At 33.0% G+C, this 15,453-nt stretch overlaps 1 protein-coding gene across 1 annotated transcript; it reads right to left on the reverse strand.

The window, feature by feature from the left end:
- Window positions 1–14,223: 14,223 nt before the first annotated feature.
- LOC108867329 lies at window positions 14,224–15,178 on the reverse strand. The gene is made up of 3 exons (XM_048566515.1): window positions 14,927–15,178; window positions 14,660–14,762; window positions 14,224–14,394 (listed from the first exon to the last, which is right to left on the reverse strand). Exons 1-3 carry the CDS (start codon window positions 15,147–15,149, stop codon window positions 14,361–14,363), a joined length of 360 nt encoding a protein of 119 aa, XP_048422472.1. The 5' UTR covers window positions 15,150–15,178; the 3' UTR covers window positions 14,224–14,360.
- Window positions 15,179–15,453: the final 275 nt, after the last annotated feature.

Consider the following 15,453-nt stretch of genomic DNA (forward strand, 5'->3'; position numbering starts at 1 on the left):
AATAGGTTTAAACTGACCAAACTAAACCGAATCAAACCAATTAACTATGATTTGGTTTGGTTTAATTTTAATGTTAGTATTGGTCAAAACTGGACCAATCCAATTTTTTGTGTGAAACCGAATCATACCAATCCCCTAATTTAGGATGTCATTGAACCAGGGCTAATAATTTGGATCTGTGGAAATGTCCTCAATCGAATTACGGATGTTGCTCGTAACTGGGATTTTGATAGTTCAAAGAAATAAATACAAATCGAACCAGGGATAATATAAACTAAGTCGTAGTGCTGCACTTACAAATCTCATATAATTCTAACCGATATCTGTCTTTTGTTGCTCCTTTGCTTCTCTTCTCTTCTCTTCTTTCTGATTTCCTTGAAGGCGACAGGTACGTGCCAACCCTCCTAAAGACGGAGATTCCCAAAACGCCAAAATTTGTATTTTTCTCAATAAAATATAAGGGCCCCGCTCTAGAAGATTTTATTTGGTCAAATAGATACTTAGGTCCTTGTCACTCTATGAAATATTCTTTCAGCACTTACGGGATTGTACGCTTCTTTCTTTAATAACTGGGATTAGTCGCCAAATAGATATTTATTATAATATTCAAACTTAATAAGTTACGTGGATCTTTTCGGTTTTCAGAAAAGATAGATAACCGTAACTTACCATCAGTTATTCTTTTATTTAAAAAAAAAAAAAACTTAATAAGTTATGTCTTGCTATTTAGTACTACGATCTAGTGTTATTTCTCTTCATTTGTAAATGAGAGGTCTTAGGTTTCATTCTTACCAAAAACGAATTTAAATCGCATTATTGTTAACACATTGTGAGACTAAACTCATCATCTTTTCTTAGTATAGAACTATCGTTTGTTAAAACATAAAAAAAAAAAAAAAAAAAAAAAAGATGATGTCTTGATCTAACTCTGTGATTCAGTCAACTAGATTTTATAACTTATATTAAGTTGTTGAAAAAGGTAAGTTTCAATACCCACACTCAAGTCTTACAAAAATTGCATTTTATTATTTTTACTTTGGGTAAATTACAAAAAAGTACCTCAATTATTGGTGTCACGACACTTTCATACCTTATCAAATTGACAATGTCATACCTCATCTTTAGAATTTGTGTCAATGTTATACCTTCCGTTAGTTTGGCCGTTTATTTCTCAGTTAAATGATGATGTAGCTTGATCGGAACCCTTTTTTTATTAAAAAATTAATAAAATATTATTAAAAACAAAAAAAATCATTTAATATTATTTAAATATTAAAATAATAAAAAAAGTACATTAATAAAAATAAAAAAAACCAACGTCACAACATCAGTTCCCTTCCCCCCTTCTCTCTCTTCTCCCCATATTCATCTTCTTCCCCTTTCTACAACTGCAACCTAGAAAAAAAAGAAGAGAAAAAAAAAAAAAAAAAACCAATTTGTTTTCCTGCTCCCCACCCCCTCTTCTCCCTGCACCCACTCTCCACACCCACCCTCTGCACCCAACCTCGCACCCATTACCTGCAATCCAAAAAAAAAAAAAAAAAAAAAACCCAAATCCGTTAAGGTGGAATCTGGAAAATGGGGGGGAATGGGTGTGGAGGGAAGAGGGTAGGTGCGGGGGGACGGACGAACTGGGTTTTTTTTTTCTTTTTTTCTTTTTTTCTTCTCTCTTCTTCTTCTTGTTTTTCTTTTGCAAGGTGGGTATGTGGGGGAGGGGGGGGGACAAATTGAGTTTTCCCTTTTTTTTTCTTTTCCTTCTTCTTCTTCCTCTTCTTCTTTCTTCTTCTTCTTCTTCTTCTTCTTCTTCTTCTTCCTCCTAGGGGGGGACGGACGAACTGGGTTGTTTTTTTTTTTTTCCTTCTCTCTTCTTCTTCTTCTTATTTTTCTTTTGCAGGGTGGGTGGGTATGTGTTTTGGGGGCCTTGGGGGGAGGGAGGACGAGTTTCCCAATTTTTTTTTTTTTTTTTTCTTCTTTCTTCTTCTTCTTCCTCCTCCTTCGGGTTGGGTTGGGGTTGTTTTTTTTTTTTTTTTTTTGTTTCTTCTTTTTCTTCCTCCTTTTTCTTTCTGGGTTGCAGGAGGTTGGGTTTGTGTTGGGGGGACGAACTGGGTTTGGTTTCGGGTTTTTTTTTTTTTTTTTCCTCTTCTTCTTCCTCCTTCTTCTTTCTGGGGTTGCAGGAAGATAGGGGAAGAGAGAGAGGAGGGAGGGACGAAAGGGAGGTTTATTTTTTATTTTTTTATGTACTTTTTATTATTATTTTAATATTTAAATAATATTAAATAATTTTTTTTGTTTTTAATAATTTTTTATTAATTTTTTAATAAAAAATAGATCCCGGATCAAGTCACGTCAGCATTTAACTGAGAAATAAACGGCCAAGCTAACGGAAGGTATAACATTGACATAAATTTTAAAGATGAGGTATGACATTGTCAATTTTAAAAAATAAGGTATGCAAGTGTCGTGACACCAATAGTTGAGGTAGTTTTTTGTATTTTACCCTTTTACTTTTCTCATCTCCTGCTCAGACCTATAGTTTGATTTTAAGGTCACCATACGTACATTAATTGTTCGACCAAAAAAAAAAACCCTACTCCATTAATTGGTGAACCGGTGTAACTTTGGCTTACCAAATTCCACATAATTTAAACAAATTTTAAAGAATAATTCATTTAAATAAACTTTAAAAAAATAAAAATAAAAATAAAAAGACCACCTCGCACAGCGCCACCCTCTTGAATCTCACTCTCTCTTCCTCCCACAGGTGAATCGATTAAGGGGCAAAGGGAAGCTGATCCTCGAAATTGCAGTGAATATCCATGGATAACTTGAGTTCTGCCCTCTTGAAAGAATTGTTATTCATACATGTCATTCAATTGTTTGACAAAATGAGTTGTTGCCGTTCTTATTATTTAAAAAAAAAAATTAACTTGGGCATTAGATTTTAGATATGCGTTCAAGTAATGAATTTTCTCAATTGAAAAAAATTAGTAGTCTTGCAAAAAAAAAATGGCAGAGACGGGAAGGAATATAGTATATAATTATATGTATTTGCTAATCACATTGACTTTGATTTTACCAATTGCTACAGCATTAGTGCGGAAAACATTTTTCGCTATGAATATTGTTAAAAGTCAATTGCATAACTGAATGGAGCATGGTGGTTTATATTGAAAGCAATATTTTTTCTTCCATTGATAATGAAACTATAAATTAATGCATCTTCAAAATATGAACAATGCCTTGTGGACAATTATAATTTGTTCTATAAATTTTGAATGATAGAACTATAGTTAACTTTTAAGACTATTATATGTCTAAGAAATGTTTGTGAACTTTACATGTGACCTCCGAATAATTTTTCCTGAATCTACCATTGCTTCCGGTGAACCTGATCGGTCTCTTCGTTCTCCTCTCCTCATTCTCGTCCTCTTCACCAAGACTCGTTTTCCCTCTTCCCAGCTACTGGAGAAGGTTCATCCGCTTGCGACAACACTGGATGACGATATTTGCCGGAGAAGCAGTTGGGCATCGCCGACAGACAGTATTGAACCTGTTTTACAGTGTGGCCTTGAGGTTTCCGCGACGAAACGAATGCTACTTTTCACCGTAAGTGAATGAGGGCGACATTGAATAGGTTTGTTGGGATTGAGGTTGTGGTGGGATTTGTAATTCGAGAGGCACGGCCTATGGTGGTTCCAATTGGAAAAGGGGCATGAAGTCGTCTGTGGGGAAAGACGGTGGAGAAGGTATAGTTCGGGTTTGCAGTGGATGAGGTTAAGGTGAGGACATCTCCTCTGCCTCTTTCTTCTTACAGATTCATATCCCCTCTCCCTTCCCATTTTCCAAGCTTCCTTGAGTTTGGTCTCAATGACCCTGATCTTGTCTTAGATTTGGTCTTCATGCTCCTTATCATTTTTACTATTTTCTGTCTATTACTTTGCCTTTCTCCCTCTTCTTTAGCCATGATATTCCTTCCCTTCCCCATCATGTGCTCGAATCTGCGAGCCTGATTCGAAATTGGATATCAGATTCATTTCCCTACCTCACTTTCCCTCTCCTAACTGACATATGCTAAATCCCCATCGAGGCCAAGTGTTATGTGGCCTCCGTCATAGTAAAGGTATTTCACATACCCCTTAACCTCACCTTGTATCTATATGGTACTTTGCTTGCATATATTTACAGGGGTTTGTGAAGAGGATTTAGATATGGTGTCTACTTTCTCAGTTCGAAGTTGGCTTCTTTTGAGGATGTGACAGCTACATTGGTTTGGTTTATGCTGCTCCAGATTAGGGTCTTTTTGTTGTTTGTTTTTCTACTTACGGACTAAAGTTTGTGTGGGCTTTCAACTGTATCTTAGGTTGCAACACTCATCTTGCTTGAGTCTTTTACCTTACCTACTGTTGTTTATGGAAGGCCTTTTGGTCTCTCTTTCTTGCACTAGCTAATTTATTAATGAAAATAATGTTGGATCAAGTAAAAAAAAATCAAAGTGGTTAAGCTTACAATGTCGACTTATACATTGTCTAAATAATGGTTGAGTGGGTCTCCATGTAACAAAAGTGTATAAATAAGGTACAAGCACCACCCTTCAGATATTTTGATCTACACCTTAATTTATTGCAGTTTTATTATATTTCAGCTCTCGATTTTTAATTTTATGAAAACTTGTTTGATAACTGTTTTAATTGAAATCAAAATCGATTTAAATTTTAAAGAAAAACTCATAAAAAAGTTTTGAAGTTTTGCTTTCAGTTTTCATATATATATGTGTGTGTGTGTGTGTGTTTATTTATTTAAATTAAGAACTGAATTTATGAGTTTATGTGGGGACCTAGTCCTAAGGGATGTTTTTTTTGTTAAGATCTGCAACTTGAATTCAGATTAATAATCCTCATAAAGCCAAAAACTTTAAATAAATTTTGGAATCTATAATGTTTCTCACAAGGCAAAAATCTTCGGTTACCCTCCCAAAATTTCCCCCCAAACACACTCCAACCCAAGGGGAAATTTTGAGCTAAATGCTAAATGCTAAACCAATGCCAAATTCCCCCCGAAATTTAGCCCAGAAGTCGGGGTGGACTCTACCCAATATTTATCGGAATTTAAATTTTTTTAGATTAAAATGTTCATAAAATTAATTTACGATAGTCTACATATTTATTTTTTTAAAAAAAATTAATTTAACAAAAAAAAAAGCCTAAATTCATTCTTTAATAATCCCGGGCTAAAATTTTAGGGTAAAATGGTTGGAGTAGAAAAGCTGTTTTTGGGCTAAAAGCTAAATTTTTCGGGCTAAAAAATTTGACTTTTAGCCCAACCATTGGAGATGGTCTTAAGGAAAAGGCTTCTGACAAGAGAAAGATTGAGTAATATTTTTCCCCAGTAGTGACACATCTTTGATTATGACATTCTTAAAAATGGAGTCATACGTTGTTACTAGTATGGTGACCTCTTAACTTGAAACCACTAATATTGTAGTTTAGTGATGTTTCTCTTTAATTGTAAATAAGACATTTTAATTTTCATGGGGTCTAATCTCACCCTTTAACTTGAAACCACTAATATTATATTTTAGTGATATTTCTCTTCAACTGTAAATAAGACATATGGATAACGAATTTCATACCAATTTATTATAACTAGTATGTTGAGTGAATTTACTCAAAATCTCATACACCTTTAGTGCATGGTGGAGGGAGGCAATGCCCTTGGGAGAGGAGGAGGAGAAGGAAAAAAAAAAAAAGAGGGGGGGGGGGGTGAGGAGGGGATGCCCTTGGGAGAGGAGGAGGAGAAGGAAAAAGAAAGAAAAGGAAAGAGGGGGGGGGGGGGGCACGTTTCTCCTTTCACCAATTTCATGATGAAAAATTATGGATTAAGTGTCTAAACCCCCCCAAACATTTTAGTGTTATTCCAATTTGGTTTCAACATTTTTAAACATTCCAAACAAGCACTTAAAAATGTCATATCTGTTAAGCCCCACTTAATTTTTCAAACATAGATTATATTCAAAATGCACCAATTGGGTATATCATCTACAAAAGTAATATTAACTGCCTCAAAATCTAAATTTCACACATAGATTGTATAATATGGAACACAAAGATCAAACAGGTATTGAATTGAATCGAATTGAAAATGGACCTAAATTGAAATTATATTAGGGGGACAATCTCTTAATAAAGAAAAGGTTTAAGACTTTAGATAGGGTTTTAAGGAGCTTGTTTTTGCTCATGTGGTTTCTTGCTGATTCTCGGGTTGTAAAGCTTCCAGTTCTTCTTTGTAGGTGGTGAAGATGGTGGTGGATGCATCATGGTAGTGCATACCATTTCAGCAACCTTCATGACCTTTTTCTCGATGTTGGAGGCTTGATTTGTTAGGTAGAGTTGGTGGTTTTGCATTGGGTTTGGAGGTGATGGTCTGATGGTGGTGGTGGTAACTGTTAGTTGGTGGCCACTATGCTTCCTTGACTTTCTATTAATTTTAGAGACAAAGTAAGCCTAGTTAATCTACCATGTTTTTATTTGAGGCTTAATGGATGTGATATTTAGCCTAGTTAATCTACCATGTTTTTAATTGAGGCTTAATGGATGTGATATTTTCAATAAGTTGAGTATTTGTTTGGAATCTTTAAACAGGTTGAGATCAATTTGGAATGACACTAAAAGGCGGGAGATTTTGGTGCTTAATCCAAAAAATTATTGTACTAATTTATTAAACCAGTGAAAATTTCCTATTTGGTTCTTAAGAGCCCCTCCTCCCTTCTTTATTTCTTACTCAATGATGTCTAAACCTTGTTAAGTTGTTTATAATTTGTTAGTTTAAATGAGTCTTAGATTGTTAACAAAATTAGGAAATTTAGCATTTGTAAACATTAGCTCTATTTTTTGTCACACAAAAAAGAGCTTTATATTTTTAAGGTGCCCCTTTTTACTTAAATTTTTTATTTTGCTTCTGCTTTAAAATGTATATTTATCATTATATTAAAAATTGAAAACCACAACCCGAAATAGTTATTAAAAGAGTCGCATCCAAAGCGTAAACCAAAAATGGACCTTGCGGATCCACATTCCAAAAGCACCAAAACCCAAATGTGAAAAATATCCCGACACCAAACACGTTTGGCCTTCACAAAAAGAAAATATACCAATGAAATTAATGTTGGATTCTGTCATAGGTATATCTGAGAGCGACGTTGGCGTTGGGGCACTAGCCTACAACAGGAAGACGCGTAGCGCTCGCGCTCAAATTCAAACGGTTGCATTTGGTGCGGGTGGGAAACTGCCTCATAAGAAGAAATTATATTTTAATGAACAGTGTCAGGTCATATTTTATATCATCTTCAACAAAAATGGTCAAAGCTCTATAGGCCAAACATTCCAACCAAGGGAACCAAAGGGTCATAGGGCAAACATAATTTATTATTTTAATTAAATTAAACTACCATAATAAAATAAGATTTTTAGACATAGAAAGATTATTAGAAATGAGGTAAGATAGTATGAAATTGTGAAAAGTATGTGAGAAATGGTAAAATCGTCCAAAAAAAAAAAAAATGGGTTGGGCAAAAAACATCATCCAAAAAAAAAAGTGAGTTGGGCAAAAAACGTGTCCAAAAAAAAAAAGTGGGCTGGGCCAAAAACATTGTCCAAAAAAAAAAAAAAAAGGCCTGGCTCATCGAGCTGGCTAGTTGGAGATGGCCAGCTCATTGGGCTGATTTTGTGCTTTTGGCTCGGTGGGGCCCATAAACCCTTTGGTCTAGTCCTCGGTTGAAGACAATTTTTGAGTCATTTTGGGCTATTTTCCGCCCTATAACCCTCTGGACAGATCGGTTGGAGATGGTCTAACCTTCCCCTCGAAGGCTTGACCCCAAAATATTAAAACAAAAATACCTCATAGTTTAAGGACTCTCTCTATCTCTCTAGATCTGAACTTGTACTAGTAGATTCATATCATCTGGAAATTGAAAGCTGATAACTTGAAATTCTCTTTTTATGCTTCTCATTTGTGTTTTTAAATAGAATTTTTTGGACGTCAAGTATTTTATTTCTTGCATATTTTTATTTTCATTGACAATTATAACTATGTAGAGAGACGTCTCCTTAAAATAAGACCAATAAAAATTATAACCTATTATAATATGAAGTTTATTCTATGCATAACTGGTCCCAAGTTGGAACCAGAATTTTTATGACTTAGTTTATTTTATTATAGAGTGTTACTTTAGAGGTGTTTTACTATATGAGCACGTGATGGATTATTTCTTGTATTAAAAAAATTATGATGAGAAGAGAAATTAGAAATTAAAATTGATTTATGCTATAGACACTAATTTTTCAATTTTCAAAATTTTAATTGGATTTTTATTGCAAATCAAGGTAGGCTTATTATATTAACACCCATAAATTGTTGAATAAACCCCACATACTTAATACACCTCACATTTGCTTTTTCAATTAAAAATGATCTTAATACACCCCACATACTTCCTCGTAATACTTTCACACCCCAGGCTCTCAATATACACCTTACATTTTTTACATGCACCCTATATTTTCTATACACCCTACATTTCTCAAATTTTATAAAACTTTTAATTTGGAGAAAAAATGCTAACTAGAATTTTGACAAAACATGCCGCCTGGGATTTAAAGCATATGTGGGTTTTTCAATTCCACCATTAAAACACATGTTGTCTGTTTTTAATATTTGGTGGTAATTTTAGGTGTTTAATTCTTCATGTAATCCATGTGATCCCTAAAAGATGCATACAAACATAAAAGCTTGAATAACGCAGCAAAAACAAGATTAAATAATTATCGATGTCATCAAAATCACTAAAACCAAAAAAAAAAAAAAAAATGAAGTCTTACCTCATGTGAAGCTTCCAAAACATTGATTTCGTGTTTCATTCGTCAAAAATAATTTTTCTCAATCAACATGCTTGTAGTTTTATTGGTTAGGGTTTTATTCAACAATGGAGGAATTAGAGGGTTTTGATACTTAAAAGAACATAAATAATACGTTAAAAGTGAATTGGGGTGTATTTAGATTTTTTTTTAAAACCTAATAAGGTCAAAATTGCCATTGCATAGTAGGGTAAATAAGTTATTCAATATTAAAATTTTAATGTGGGGTGCATTCAACATCTTGTTGGGTGCTAATATAAAAAGCCATCAAGGAATTGAGCAATGTCGTGATATTCTTAAGAAAATCTTGCATATACCTGTGGTTAGGGGCGGATCCACTCTTGGATTAGGTATGTTACATCTCTGAGGATCACTGAATGGTTTGAAGACTCTGAACGTGTGGTGGAAGAGACCACCCTGGCTTTGCTGTTCTTGGGCCTTGGTTACAACGAAAAAGAAAATACTTTTTATCTCCCTTTCTCACATGAGCAACTCTCATTTTTTTTTAAAATTGTTATCCAATTAGGTTGTGTCATCCTAACATTTTAATTAGCAAAAGGATGATATATTACTCAATCAATATTTTATATCATATGTTTGACACCGTTATTTTAAAAAAAAAATTATCTATAAATATTATACAACCTTTAAAAGTATTTCGAAAAGTACTTTGAACTCATAGTTGCTTGCACTTTCATCTTATACCATCATATTCACTGAATTACCAAAGCAAAATTATGATATTTTCGAATGTTCTATGTAAACCTACTTAAAATAATAAACCTCAAATTCTCAATACAAATATAGTTCTTTGTAAGTGAATGGGCAATTACTTGTATGATATAGTAAGTTTACTTAAATCCACCTAGACCCCATCTAGGTGTATAGGCGGCCCAGCTCTCAGTCAGACTAGCATCTAATGTCGCTTGATTAGGATCACCCAAAATTAAAATCTTGGAACCGCCACTGACTACAATATGAAAAATTGCGTAACTTTGTATATGATATTAATAAGCAAGTGAGCAAATTGTGTATTTAGCACTCATACAAATTTAGATTTTTTTTTTTTGAATAACTGATATTATCTACACGCACCAAGGGGCTGAGCGAGTGTGGTATGTTTTAATGTGCTAGCAATAATATAGTTCAATTCGCATTCTTTATTAAAAAGGAAAATTAATGAAAAATACTTGAAAACTTTGAGTTTTAACCAAAATAACGAAAAGGTGTTGTAAGTTAATAGTCTTGGAAGTGACTTTTTAAAGAAAACATATTATTTTCGTTAAAAGTGAACAGTACTGAGGATGTTTTGTTAAAAGTCTCTTATTTAAAATGACTAGCCTCTCTGCACACACTAACGTGCATGCGAGAGGCATTTTTGCATCATGGGCGCTACGCGCCCAAAGACGTGTTGTTTTAAATATTCTTATATTTCTTAAGTGATTATTTTATAAATTGTGTTTGTGTCCATCACAACAATTTCTTATTATTTTCAATTTTTTTATTATGTTCAATCATCTAACTTAGTCTTTTTGCACCCACCCATTGTACACAAAAAATGAAATTTATGAATTGCACACTAACCATTCCAGCTTTTTTTTTACTGATAGAAATTGATTTCACGAACTGAGCTATGCTTGATCATTATGACTTTGGTAATTAAGTTACTCAGTGTAGTTAGAATTCTGTTATATTCATTAGTACCGTTTTACCCTTATATATTGTACAGAAGAAGATCAAGAGTTAGGTTCCTTTAACTTTCGTATATAAAAAAAATATGCTTAATTATTTAATGCTGTATAGAAAATATGAACCGATCAATATATTTTGTAGCATGAGGATTAGTGGCTGTATTAAAAGGGTGCACAACGACATTTTTATATTATTAGTGGCGTCATTCGAGCAGGTGGCAGATCATTTGTTCAATGGCTGTGTGAATGGGATAGTTGATGCGGTTAGAGGAGTGAGTACATAATTATGGGTGTGCCATTTTGGGTTGGGACTGAGATGTTCAACATTAGAGTATGGGCCAGGCTACGTAGTTTCAATTGCTTGAGTTAAAGAAAGATTGATGAGATAGTGGTGTTAGCGTACAATCATCCCATTATTCCAAAGTGATAATGGTGTTATCGCATGCCATATTGTCATATTGCCGTGTTCATTGAAGAGTTTAGGAGCATATATTCCATCCAATGTGCACATATGTGATTAATCTCTCATACAATTTTTACTATTTTTCCTTTAAAACAACAACAAAGATAAAATGGGAAAACATATACTATTTAAAAAAAAAAATCTGAAAATATGACATGTAATTTCATTTCTAAATACATATTGACAACACTTAATGTCCTTAAATCAAAATGTTTCAGATTCATAAGTTTTCAGTCAAAGTTATAGGCTAGCTAGGGATGAACTCCTAATATATGAAGCAAAGCAAAATACGGACATCATGTACATATGTAAACATAGCGTCTACATGTGAAATCAAAGCCATGCTTGCCATTGCACTTGATGCTTTAGATTTTTATGGTTAATCTGCAAGCAATGATGATAAAATAAGAAGTCTAACTATAATGCACAATCTCCACTATAAAGATTGTAAGCAACTTAACCTAAATACCTTTAAGTTTGACAATTTTCTCATGGCAATACTTTTACTACAGTTACTTGTAGAATACTAAAAGATGAATAATTTGTCAAGTTTGAGGTAACAAACTGTAATCATATTTACAAAATTAAATAGTAAGAAATATTACCTTAATCTTGTACTTCAACCTTTGTATTTTGAGACGTGTGTGATGCTTGTAAAACAGACAAAAAATGCAATTTTATTTCTATTTGAAAATTGAATGCAATTTGAATTTATAGTATACTTTCGTATGAAAATATGAGAAGACTTACCGTATTTAGAAAAGTTGTTTGGTCACTATTAATATTTTTCCTGCACCCATAAATTGTTTTTTTTTTTTAATTTGTAGAATTTTTTTTTATTTTATAATTTGAGATAATTAATTTGTAGAATGATATAGAGAATGCCATTAAAAATAAATAGGTAAGAAATTGTGTTGTACCTAATTGTTGGACTTTATTCCAAATAAAGTATGATTTGAGGAGTTGTTGAAGGTTTTAATTCTTCTACAGCCTTTTTCATGCGCCACCTATATATTGAAGGTATATATGATGTTAGATTTCTTGTAACAAATTTAGCGTAGAATTTAGGATACATACTACTCATGCTTCTTCTTTTTCCACTCCTTGAGAATCAGTTGGCTTAAATTCGTAGTTTTTATTCCGACAGATATCTCCCAACCAGGTGTAAAAATAGAGACACGTCTGTTTGGGATCTTATCAATAGGTAGTTCCTTCTTCATTTTTTGTGGGTATTCTTGTAAATATCCTAAGAATGAAAACAAATAATTTTTAAATTTACCATAGCACATGTATAGCACATTAGATAATCAAAATTGAAACTCATAATCTGACCAAAATTTAAAAAAATGCACAACGAAGATTTCAAAGGAAGAAGTTCAAAAAGAACCCATATGAAGCTAAACCTGGGAATTCATACAATTACATATTATGCTTACATGAAAATGTGTAAAATGAGTACAACCATGCAGGAAAAAGAAGTGAAAAAAAGAAGCTTACACCTAAATTAATTTCCTTTTTATGCCTGGGGAGAGGGAGTGGGAGAAGAATGGCAAAGCAAAAAAGCGAAAAAAATTGAAATAAAGAAGAATGATGACTCGGGGCGTTGCTTAATACCCATTTTATCCCACGTTGGAGTGTGAGAGTCTGTAAAACCAAGTAACAACTATTGATAGCAGTTGCATAACTGAGGGGAAAATTAGAACATTTGAATTTGGATATAGGAAAATGAGTAGGAACGGAAAAAATGGGATTATACGAATTGGGAATTTAGCGCTTGTAGTGGGCGAGCTTCATGGTTTCTTGAAAACCCACGGCAACCTATGCCCCTTTCTTTCTCCCACTTTTGTTTCGTTTATTTATTTATTTATTTATTTATCTATATATAATTTTATAAGATATTAGCATCTCCTCCTAAAATGGATAGAAATTTGTTGTAGACATCCTAATCCGTTTAATTGTGGACCATATGCAGATATTAGTATAATTTATTAGATATTTTTTTGATATAGACATTAATATTTTCTCCTAAAATGGAGGAGAAGTTATTCCGTTCTTGTTGTTTTATTTTATTTATTTTTTTTTTTTTACCAATATAACAAATTTGAATTTTTTGTTTAATATCTCTCTCCTAAAATGGAGAGCAGTTATTCACCATGTGGCCTTTTTTATTAACTTTATTTTTTAATATCTATCTCCTAAAATGATGTTCTCGACTTTATTTTTTAATTTGTTTTTGTTGCCTTTATCATTTATCTCTCTCCTCTCCATAACTGCTAACTTTTAGAGGATAATTATCATGATTTTTTATCTCCTCCTAAAATGGATAGAAATTAGTTGAAACATCATAATCCGTCTAAATTAGTCGGACCACATGCAGATATTAGTATAATTTATTAGATATTATTTTTAACATAGATATTAATATTTTCTCCTAAAATGGAGGAGAAGTTATTCCGTTCTTATTGTTTTATTTTGTTTTATTTTTTTTCCAATATAACAAATTTGAATTTTTCTGTTTAATATCTCTCTCCTAAAATGGAGAGCAGTTATTCACCATGTGGCCTTTTTTTTACTTTATTTTTTAATATTTTTCTTCTAAAACGATGTTCTCGACTTTATTTTTAAATTGATTTGTTTTTATTAAAGTGCTGATTTTTGTTTTTAATTAAATTGTTGTATTTTAGGGTCTTAAAAGAAAATGAGGAACTGGACGCACTTTTTCTTTGTTTATTGTCTAAACCGCAATACTGCTAAATTTTAGAGGATAACTATAATGTTTTTTTTTTTTTTTTTGAATTTTTTTGAATTTTTTTCTTTTCCAATACAGTTTTTTTGTTCGGTTATGATTTTTTTACCATTTTGTCCTAGTTTTTTTTATCAATAACATTTGGAAAGATGTTAGGGTAGAGGAACTATAATGTTGGCATCAAATGAAACCTTTCTCATCGGACCAACAAAGTACATTACACGCCATATGCCATCATCATGGATGCAAAAACCATTTCGGCTAACACTCATAAACATGAAATAGACTCCGGAAAGTAAAAATTTCACAAATAGTCAAATAGGTTAAATTTTTTTTTGAACTTTCAGTCAAATAGTCTACCTTGTCTTATTTTTTATTTTTTATTTTTTTGCATTGCTGAAGGGGCAGATTTTTTATTTTTTATTTTTTTGCATTACTGAAGGGGCAGATTTTTCTGTTTCTTTTGTCCCTTGCAGTGTTTGTTGGAATAAGAGTGTGTGCACGTAATGGAATCACCAACAAAGCGATTCAAACTTTTGCAGAGCCTGCAGTTACTCTCTAGAGGCCCCATCATTGTTCGTAATTCTGCAAAGAAAGAAGAAAATGAGGATGGTGATTGAAGTACTCACCAATTCAAAAATGGACCTTCAGAAAATTTAGATGGTGATTGAAGCCTCGAAGAGCTATATTCTTCTCTACCAAAAGACAAATATTCCCCAAACCTAAGTCATGGAGACGAAGCATACACATAGAACCGAAAGACAGACCATCAAATTATCAAAATCCAGTCAAACATAAATGAGTTAAATAGAAAAAAGAAACGAACTCCATCGTCAAAATTAAATCGTACCTTTGCATCGCCTGCTTATCCATGGGAACAGCACATAGAAACCTCGCATTGGAATTTTCAGAAGGCATCCTCATCCGCCGGAACAACGCATAGAACCCTCGCCCTGGAATTTCCTTAAGGCATATGAATTAATAAAGTTTAAGTTTCTCAGTTGCAATTGCTCAAACATTCACTTTTTTAATAAAACTGGGTCTTCATATTTTCTACATAAACAATCACTTGCATTTGCAATTTAAAATAAATAAATAAAAATGGGATAGAGTTTACCTGGGATAAGGGAACATATCAAGAAGATAGTATTTGGGCTTCGAGGTATCAATTTCATCTGGGGTTCGAAAAGTCCGATTTCCTCCCAGTGACACTGCCATTTGAGCTCGATTTCGTGGAAAGGATAGGGCCTCACCACCTGTTGCTGGTCGTCCACCACCCCATTGGCTTTCTCAGCCATCAAGTTTATGAAAACAGAACAATGGAAAAATTGGATTAACATAACCAATAGTTCCTTGGAAGCTGAAATTAAAGCACATGATAGAGAAAAAAAAAAAAAAATCAAACACCAAAAATACCAAAGAAGAGAGAAAAAAGTGAAGAAAAATACCTAAGAAACCGACGAATCAGTTTTTGCGTGACCGAAGAAAGAGATAAACCAAACACAACTGCTCATAGCAATTTCAAACAACACCACGTACTTCTTCTCTCCTATGAAGTCGCAGGTTTTTATCTTTTATCTATTTATTTTATCTTTTTTCCTTTAATTATCTGACACTTTTTTGTCCCAAAATGCCCTTGCAGAT

This window comes from the organism of the source record quoted next, unplaced genomic scaffold, assembly GCF_019419815.1.
Source record: "Pyrus x bretschneideri cultivar Hongxiangsu unplaced genomic scaffold, Pyrus_bretschneideri_v1 Contig41, whole genome shotgun sequence".
Lineage (NCBI taxonomy): Eukaryota > Viridiplantae > Streptophyta > Magnoliopsida > Rosales > Rosaceae > Pyrus > Pyrus x bretschneideri.